Source organism: Asterias amurensis, chromosome 9 (assembly GCF_032118995.1).
Source record: "Asterias amurensis chromosome 9, ASM3211899v1".
NCBI lineage: Eukaryota > Metazoa > Echinodermata > Asteroidea > Forcipulatida > Asteriidae > Asterias > Asterias amurensis.
Window position 1 is genome coordinate 20280833 of NC_092656.1, and position 10048 is coordinate 20290880.

General features: G+C 39.1%; 1 protein-coding gene across 2 annotated transcripts; it reads left to right on the plus strand.

Moving 5' to 3' along the window:
* Window positions 1-499: 499 nt before the first annotated feature.
* Window positions 500-9930, plus strand: LOC139942163 (MFS-type efflux pump MSMEG_3705-like). Of its 2 annotated transcripts, none has more exons than XM_071938899.1 (11): window positions 500-573; window positions 1728-1809; window positions 2191-2422; window positions 2784-2881; window positions 3477-3677; window positions 4502-4601; window positions 5020-5198; window positions 5917-6134; window positions 6491-6668; window positions 7052-7141; window positions 7812-9930. In XM_071938899.1, exons 3-11 carry the CDS (start codon window positions 2245-2247, stop codon window positions 8058-8060), a joined length of 1491 nt encoding a protein of 496 aa, XP_071795000.1. In that variant the 5' UTR covers window positions 500-573; window positions 1728-1809; window positions 2191-2244; the 3' UTR covers window positions 8061-9930. The 2 variants fall into 2 exon arrangements, with proteins under 2 accessions (XP_071795000.1, XP_071795001.1); XM_071938900.1 differs by lacking the exon at window positions 500-573 and adding an exon at window positions 1534-1623.
* Window positions 9931-10048: the final 118 nt, after the last annotated feature.

Here is a 10048-nt window from a genome sequence, read left to right on the forward strand (position 1 = left end):
TGTATGGATTTCACAATTAATTATTTTGGTAAACAGTTATTTATTATGTTTTGTTTATAGTTAAATCATTTAGGAGAAGAAAAAAGTTAATGTTTGTGTACAAGTTATACACACACATTAGAAGAAGTTGAACTGCACCCAGTGGCATAACTATGGTATATGGTATTTGCCCCTCCCACAATTGATGAAGGTGCCCTCCCCTGCCCCACCCCTTTTGAAATCTGGACCTTTATTTTCTGCTGAGCAGCTCTATGAAATTGAACCCAGATTAGCAAGAGTGCTGAAAAGGAAAATCAATCCACTCATTATATTAAAGGAAAAACGTAATGCGAACTACAGTTTTAGTCGGCCAAAAGTACCCCGACCCCATCTCCTTCTTGTTTCCCAACACACATAATCAACCCATCCCATTTCCTAGCTCTAAAAACAACAATGTTTTCTGTTCAGTGATGTGCTGTTAATAAGGTCGAGCGCCCTCTGTTGGTGATCCATGGGTCCGGTAAATCGGCAAGATCGGGGGAAATCCAACTGTTCACATCGGACGTGTTTGTGAAAATGTAACTCATCATGCATGTAAGTTTGATCATTGTTTGATTGATTAAAAAATCATTGTCATTTTCAGCAATTGATGCATTAGCTTCGTTTATCAGAACATTGATTCTTGTGGTTCGAGACTCAAGGGGAAAAATACATGGATATTGCCGATCATGACAAAATAAATATGAAATCATACCACCTGCTGTGTGTGGGCTAGCCTTAGTTCTGGTATATAATCTGCAGTGCATGCCATATTCCGAAAGAATCCGATAACTTTTTTTTCTTCAGAATCAAACAGGTCCACGTTTTTACTTTGTGTTTGTAGTCTACGATCATGGAGGAACCTTAATCTATGTATGACAGTAGCAATAAGGACTTGAGTACTACTCAATGATATCAATGATACAATTGATACTATTTTTTTATCATCATGGGATGATATATATATATAAATAAAATAGAAGGACAACAATCAGTGTTGTTAGTGCAGCGGTGGCTACCTAAACACAGACAGGCAGGGATTGTGTGCCAAGTGATCAGCTGGGGGTTCTACCTTTGTTTTATCTGTAGTTAGTTTCAGCTACATGCCCCGGGTAGTCATCAGGTCATTGATAGTGCGCTTCCTCAACCTATTTATAGTCCTAGTGGGTTTCCCCAGCTTCAAGTTTGAGGAAGCTAACTGTAATGATGAACATCAAATTACATTTTGTTGAGGCTCGTGAATGGACGGCACCAGAGGAATTCAGGCAACTTGACGGTTGACCGACTAGACTCACACGACTCAAGACAACTAAGTAGTTGAGTTGAGACAACGGTGTTGACACCTGCAACTTGACAGTCCAGACAAGAAAACAGTTAGGAAAAACGCTGGAGATCATACCGACCGTTCCATTTCCCTTTTTTGATAAAACTATAGAAATCAAGTGGACGGTAACCTACAATTTATTCTTTGAGTAACCTTCTAGAGTAACTCTACTTCTTCTAGAGTAACTCTGCTTCTAGTACCTCTAGTACCTTCAATTCAAAATGTAAATTTGTGATGGAACTTTGCAAAAGACAACCACAGGAAAAGCACGGGGCAGCATGGTAATTGCTTTATACCTGCCATGGGTTACTTTGAGGCGTAGTGTTACATGAATAAGTAAAGGATTTAATCGAAATAAACAATGTACTTTTTCTCTCTTTTCCAGGCCAGTACGACGACAGGAGAGCATCAAACTCAATATCAATTGAGGTAGCCTTCAGAGCATAGATTTCAACCCTATGAGTGCTGTAAGTGATTTTGAAACAGTGGAAGAAAGTTCTGTCAAATTTCTGCATTTTTCTTGTCATTCAATATAGCCATGGAATATTTGGTCGTATTTCAATTCACTGTCTTTAGGCATGAATGTCATATAAGTCGAAAATTGAGTAAATCACATTTTGTACACATTCTTGATGAAATCATTGTTTTTAACATTATCACCAAGTTTCAGTACCTGAGTAATAATTTGTCACACTCTGCACATAGTTTGCTTTTTTGTGTTTTCACAAAGTAACAAATTTTGATTCACCACTTTATACACAGAACACACCACTAGCAAATTGGCAATAATCTGTGCTATAAATGGTGCCTTTTTGTTGGTAACCTTTGACTCTTGACTTTCCTTACAGAATATTTACCAGACGGGTACCGGGTATCCCTGAACAACCACCGTGCATGCTGTCATGGGTCAGTTTTGCTGTAAGAAGTCGAGGTACCGGGAGAGGGAGGACAGCGATGTCAGCGATGTCAATGTACCGACAGTCTCAACACCAAAGGCCATACTGTCTCTGTTGATTATCTTTGCTGTTTACGTAGGGGTGCAAATCGTTAGCCTTGCGTACCCTGTTCTTTTTCCAGCAGGTGCGTAGCTTATTTCAAACAGGGTAACCCAAAGACAAATGGACACCCCCATTTCTAAAACAACTCCTTAAGTTTTATGCAGAACTGGTATAACCATACTGCACAAATATTTTGAAAGCAGTCATTTTAAGTTACTGCACGCCTGAAGCTTCGTTTTTGAAAGGGCAAGGGCACCAAGGAGTTTTCTTCTTGGTGAAGGGCACCTCTAAGAGGAAACTTTTTCTATTGGAACATTTTAAGGGGCACCAAGGCAGTGACAAGGGGCATCGTGCCTCTGTTGCCCCTCGTCACTGCCTTGGTGCAATTGCCACCGTGAATTACCAGGCCTAATGGATCATATTTTCTTTTTACTCCCTTTAAGGTCTTAGATGCTACCAGAACTACACAAGCACCTGTGATATGAACATCAAGTCTAAGAATGGTTGCCAGGTAGATTGCATAGAATTCACTGATACTCAGGTAAGAAAATGCCGGAGCTTTACGCCCAGAAGTGTCGTAGCCGAGCGAGTAAAGCATCAAACTCAAGCTCTGCTGTTTCTAATCAGTGAGGGTGGGTTTGAGTCTAGGTCGTTACACTTGTGCTTTGTCCTTTGAATGGGACGAAAAGTTGTAGTTCCCGTGTGTTGTTATAAAAACTATCAAGGCCCGTAAAAGACCACAGTACACATTTATCAAAAAGAGAAGGGGTTCGCCCCGGTGTGTCTGGCAGTACGACTATCTTCAATCATGATAAAGGTTGCACTAGAAAGGAAGATAAAGATGAAGAAGATGTGTCTTCCATCTCATTATTCCATCTTATTATTTTTCTTAAATGTTGAGCTCACCAAGTTTGGAACTACTGACTATGTGAGGAATGATATTATTCCTACTTGTATAATGTTGGGTTAAAAAAAGAAACATTTACTTAGAGATGGATTTGAAGCAATGACCTACAGATTAACTTGCGGGCTCTCTACATTTGTACCAACTGAGCTATCTAGCCCTATATAATAACCTTACATCCACCATACCATGCAAAGCCTCAACTCTTTCATTTTGTTGTTGTTGTTTACAGCAAGGTATCTTAACAGGTTTAACTCTCACCGCTGTTTACCTCATTGCTGGTATCCCGTTAGCTAAGGCTACCGGGGTTGGTTCCCGTGTTCCGGTTCTGGCAATCGGTCAACTCATCCTGACAGGAATGGCCATATTGACAGCGTCCAGCAGTCGGTTCTTTATTATTTTGTTGGCGAGGCTTGGTGCTGGCCTTAGCGAGGTAAACTGAGTTATTTTTATTAGAATTGCTAGAGGAAACTAGTGTGAGGATGTCATTAACCATCAATAGTTTTTTTCTTGAAGAGGAGGGTTTGTTCTGCGACTAAGCAGGGCACCAGTCTCAAATGGTACACATGACATAATATGCATGAATTGTTTAATGCGTGAATCATTTCTCAGATGAAATGTTTTGTGGTGAAACATTACCCAAACCATATTACTTCCAAGGGAATCCTTTCTCAAAATAGTGTTTCAACAGCTATTTCTCACCAAGTAAGTTTTTACAGTCATTGATTTGTTGAGTATTTACCAATCTACATGTATGACCCTACCTTTAAGTTAATATCAAACACAGCATTTGCAAAGATTTATTTATTGCGTGTCCGAAATAGTTCCTCCTATTAGATGTTTGAGCATGAAACAAGGCTTAATGCTTTTTCTCACCCATACACTCTTGCTTTGTGGAGATTTTGAAAAAAAAGAGCCATTCCAACAGCTTTATTCCACATACTGCATCTCTTATGAGCTCCTTGCCTGGTGGATGTTTCCCTCCAACCTACAATCTAGACTGTTTTAAGAGGAATATAAATGTTTACCTTCAGCTCCCCCTTTTTACATAAGTAGCCCTTACCAAGAGTTGCCGTTAGTCTTTTTTGGGGGTGAACTTGCATGATGGTGTTTTTGTAACTAAAAGTGTATCTGTGATTGTGGCTATGTACAAATGCATCTAGTCACTTTCCCCATACACTTTCTTTTTTTTGGTTTAGATTAGTGTTGTAGTTGTCTCCCTGATGAATGTATTCCTTTGTGTTTTTATTGTGACAGGCTGCATGTACCCCGGCTGCTTATTCCCTTATTTCAGACTACTTTGTTGTCATGAATCACGCTAAAGCGTTGTCCGTTTACCACTTTGCCACAAATATAGGTAAGATACAAACAACAGTCAGGTTTTAAAAATGTTCACAAATTTGTCTTTGAGGTCAATTCTTGTATGCAGATTTGCCATTGTGTTGTTTTGTAAAGCCAGCCATATCAGGCCTGGAATTCCATCTTTGAGAGGGCAAGGCCATTTTCATTTTGCATGGGGCACTTCCATTGGAAAATCAATAAGTGTATGGGAAAATTTTGAAGGGGCATACCAACTCTCGCTAACGTCTGAGGAAGTCAAAGTGAAGCGGTAACTTGTGACTAAACAAGTCAGTGTACCCGACAGTATTCAAATCTAACTTGTAAATGGCTCATCAGTAATGCCTTATATCTGTGTGTGGAAGTTGTACACTAAAACTGTAGTTTGTTTGTTGAATTTTCAAAGCGTTTATAAATCATTTCTGTTGGACCTGCAGGTATAGCGGCAGCCTTCAGCCTTGGCTTCTTAAACTTCTATGTGTGTTGGAGATGGGTGTTTCTTAGCTTAGCTATCGCTGGAGGGTGTGTCTTTCTTCTGGTCATCTTCTTCATCCGAGAGCCGCCGTACGATTCTTCAGATTCCTTAATGAGCAGTCAGGATTTATACACGATTACGGTAACTTTTATGCATTATTATAGTCACTTTATTATTGTAACTTTAATGGTAACTTTTGTGTTCATATATCAATTAATAAACCACAAGGGAAACTGACAACTTGGGTTGAACTATGATCAATTTACCAGTGCAAGACTTGACCGGTGGTGGTCTCCCTATTTTTTCTAGCCCGGCTACCTTGGGGGGCCCGGCACGGGGCCCCGACTTGGTGGAAAGACGGTCTACTGGGAGCACGGCAAAGTGCAGAGTGGTAGGCATTTGTGGGAGAGATGCCTCTTGGGGGGGTCGGCTGCGCTGTGTGCCCCACGAGCATGCGGTGAAGATGTGGTCCGTTATTAGAGTACGTTGAGGAGGCTGGCGGGGCTTTTGCCTGGCTGCCTTGGGGGGTGGGGCCCTGACCTGGTGGAAAGACGGTCTTCTAGGAGCACGGAAAACAACCCCAAGCTGCTTAAATTATCACTAGCACTAGGCCCTGTATCAGGCTCCAATTCTACACCTGGGTTAAGAGAAGCAATTATGGACATAGGTTTCTTGGCTGGGAACTCGGTAAACCAACACTCGATTTGATGCACCAGACCACTTGGCCAAAACTTGCCAAGAGAAGTGTTGGATTTAACTGTTTCAGTTGTAAATGCTCAAAACTGTTTTTCACGACCAAATACCTACAATTCAAAACAGCTCATTTAATTACTCATCTTGGTCTTTTCTTTCTTCTCAGGAAGTATTTCAGCGACTCATAAGGAACAGACCATACGTCCTTCTCTGTTTGGCTTCTTCAATGCGTAACGTCTCAACGTACGCTCTCTGGGCGTGGCTGCCCACTTTCTACTCCAAGGTCCTCTCCATCCCATCGGAGGAATACGGTGTGAATGTCGCCCTCGTTGTTCTATTTGGGGGAGGTTGTGGCTGTGCAATTGGGGGCATCTTAACCAACAGGTAAAACACTATGAATGGAAATGATTGCTTGATTGATTTGAGTAATCTATTAATTGCTTGGTTGACTTAATGAATAATTTGTTTATAGATAGATTGATGGTTTGATTGATTAATTTATTAGTTTATTTATTGATTAATGTTTGGTTGATTTATTTAATGGTTTGTTTATTTATTGATTTGTTGATTGATTGATAGCTTGATTTAGTGATTGATTTAGTGATTGATTTGGTGTCTAGTGGTTGTTTATTGGTGTATTGACATATTGAATGATTGGTTAATTTATTGGTTGATTTAGTGATTGATTTAGTGATTGAATCAGTGATTGATTGCTTGGTTGATTGGTTGATTCATTTCAGGATATCAAGGCGGCATAAACAGAACAAGACCTACGTGATAGCAATCAGTCATCTCACTGCAGCTTCGCTGATGATCGGGACGTTGTTGACTATATCGCCATCAGTCTCATTTGGTTTACTCTTTCTCTACTGTCTGGTCGCTGAGATGGCCCCTGGTCCAGCCTCTAGTATTGTCCAGGTCAGTTCTCAAAAAACCACATGTGTAATATTTGGTAGTTATCAGAGACAAGTATCCTCTATTCCTCTATTGATATGACCCAACACAAGCATGTATGCTTCGTTTTCGAAAGGGCAAGGGCACCAAGGCATTTCCTCCTTGGTAAAGGGCACCCTATGAGAAATTTCTATTGGAGCATTTTAAGGGCACCAAGGCAATGACCTGGGGGCATTGAGGTAATCCCCTTCATTGCCTCCGTGAAGTATCAGGCCTGCCAACATATACATGAAATAATAAACCTGTGAAAGTTTAAGCTCAATTGGTCATTGGAGAAAAAGGTAAAACTGATTTGAAGTTTATCATATTCGGGCCTGTTGACAGAGGATTATTTCAATTTGTTCCAGGATCTGTTTTCAGCGAATCTACGATCCAGTGCCTTTGCTGCATATGTTGCCATCGGTAGCATCGTAGGTAGTGCAGTGGGACCAATATTGGTAAGTGACTGAATAAGTGATAAACAATCTTAAGAAAATGTTATTGCAGTATGTCGCATCAGTTATTGAAATATTGGCATGTAGTTGAAAACATTATTTTGAGTAATTACCATAGAGCTATATATATTGACTAGAGCGGTAACACCCCGTTATACACGCACTAAGGTTTTGAAGCCGTGTGGGCGCATCCATGTTTATGTACAAACCAATACAAAGGCTTGACATTTTGTACGGCAATTGTACGGCTATTTGCATGATAGTGCGTTTGTTCTTTTTTATGTGTCATCGAAACAAAGAATGCAGCAAATGTAAACGCACAATCTGCTGATCAGCGCACAAACTGCGAGCATCATGTGCATCATGATTAAAAAGCGCTTTTACTTTTTTTAGTACGGCAATCAAGTCGAAGTTACGGTTTTAATAGCGCGGACGTACGCGAGTGGACAGTTGCGTACCAAGCAGAATGTAAAATAATTGCGGCAATGTGTGTTCTCTTAAAATTCCGAATTCACGCAACACATCAAACATGTCTGCGCCCAGGGTGGCTTCGAAACGCAGAGCAAGTTAGCGCTCTAGTCAATACATATAGCTCTATGGTTATTACCAATAGTGTCCAGTGCCTTTAACCCGCGGGGGAAAATAACTTGAAGAAACAACATTTCCCCACCAGGTCCCGGCCATCACATCCCTCCATCTCTCATGGCATGCATGCGGCCAGGGAGTGGACGTGGCCCTAGCCATCGTCGTACCCTCCTTCTACCTCCTCTCCAGCCTCCTCTTTATCATCACTGGCTTCCTGATGCCCACGGAGGAGGCCCTCAACGAAGAGACGATCTACCTGAAGTACGAGACGAGTGAGGTTGACGCCGAAAGCGAGGCCGAGAGGGAAACGCTCTTCTATGGATCGCTGTCCATCTGAAAGTCTTTCAGGTCAAAGGTTAAGGTCATGCCAGACAAGCCAATTTTTTCATGGGTGCGTTCCATTAGCTACCCTAAATTGCTAAGCAATATTTTCTTCATGAGCAGATCTGTAACAAAGTGCTAACTAATTTTTGCAACGCTAAAGCTACTAAACAATTATTTTTGCATAGGAAGCTCTATGAATCTGGGTCTACATGTAGGTCTAAAGAAGCCAATCTTTTAAGTTTGACCCTCGGCATCAAGCAGAAATGCAAGGTCACTTTTACCGAGAAATCGTGTGAACGTTGTAGAACAAAATCATGCTAATGTCATGCCTGACCGATCAGCAACAATGATCCCTTGACAATGGTACGAAATGCATGTCACTGTGAAGAAAGGTGATCTGTTTCTGCCAAACAAGTTGTTTCTGCACTAAACAAAATGTGATGAATCCAAGCTTTATAGAGTTCAAAGCAGTTGTGTTCCAAAAAGTTAGCACATTTTGTCAATCTTTTGGAATCACTGGTTCCTTTCAGAACCAACACAACTCAAAAGAGGTTTACACACTGGAAACCCCGCCTGATTTTTAAAATTGGTTAAATCTCTATTTACTCGTTGCTGAAATTAGTTCCCGCACATTCTATTAAACAGTACTTGGCCAGTAAACGTTTTTTATTTTAAATAAAATTTCATATTAGATAAATGTGATATTGTTTTATTATAAAAATGTTTTTTCTTTGCATAAGCGCTTAATGTTTACAAAGGCAATATATGTATTACTGATACAAGAGCAAATGTTAGAAATTTTTCTCTGTCTGACTGTTCAAAATCATTCCATCTGATTTTCATAATTTTTTGTTCGACATGACTTTATTTTTCAACAACATTTTGAGCTATGGTTAACAAAAATAATTGCAAACATATTACCACAGTACTAATCTTAAGATTGCACATTATAACTCTAACTGGCATATATTTAAATGTTAAATTAACATTATATAAGCAAGGGTTTTTAAGGTTATTTAAATTATTCTGTTTCAGAAGAATATAAATTTATATTAAATTTGTTCCTGCTCACAAACTGATATTAAATATCTGTATATTATCGTAATTTTACTGACTTGAAAAGTATCTTTGTATTTCAGAGAAAAGGCGAACAATTGTCCAAAGCTACATACAAAAATAAATAAACTACCACTTCAGTTTTTTTTTTCACACAAGGTCCGATCAAAGTATATTACTTATAAATCAAAAGAAAACAAATTGTTTGTCCCAAAATATGAAAAGGTTTGATCTTATTTGCAATAATACTAGTTTAGTTAGCATGAGTCAATGACCAATGATGGTCAAATTGAAAAAGATTTCATAAATATTTTTATTTATTTGAGCAAGTGTTTAATATTGATGATAATTTTTATTTTTTTAAAAATGAAACATCATGATGTAAATTCCAAGTGTGCAAAGTACTTATTCCAGTAACAGACACAGTCAAGCAATAAAATGGCTCCTGATAAAGTGGCTCCTGATAAAAAAAATATGGCATAATTGTTACATTTTTGTTGCAAGAAAATTACCCAAAGAGAGGTTTTTCCATTTCCATGCAGAATTTAACCTAACTAATGTGACTTATGTAAATAGCAAAGAGTGGTCAACACTCAATTTACTTAAAAAAAGAATTCTCCACATAATTACTCATGCAATCTAACACAATTTCTACCTCCTTGATAAAAGTTTGTCAAAAGCAGTTAGAAAAACCATAGTTGAACACAAACACTTGATACTCATTGTGCTATTTAATTCCGTGTACAGAAAAAAAGTATCATGTATTATTTTTTAAACTAATGCAGCAACAACAGCAATTAAAGTTTTGAAACAAAACACATCAATGTTCTCCTGATTTTTGTCTTTTCTAATGTTCAAAATTACAAGACCCATTTATGTACTCGGCTACTGGCAACAGGCTATGGTTTAAAGGTGCTGTAGTATACTCTGCAATCAACCGTACCA

Bases quoted from the DNA above. Each gene is read 5' to 3' on its own strand.
- LOC139942163 (XM_071938899.1), top strand. From the start codon at position 2,245: ATGGGTCAGTTTTGCTGTAAGAAGTCGAGGTACCGGGAGAGGGAGGAC. The intron at 6,135-6,490 runs GTAAAACACTAT...GATTCATTTCAG, and splicing joins GGGGGCATCTTAACCAACAG to GATATCAAGGCGGCATAAAC. The intron at 7,142-7,811 runs GTAAGTGACTGA...TTTCCCCACCAG, and splicing joins GTGCAGTGGGACCAATATTG to GTCCCGGCCATCACATCCCT.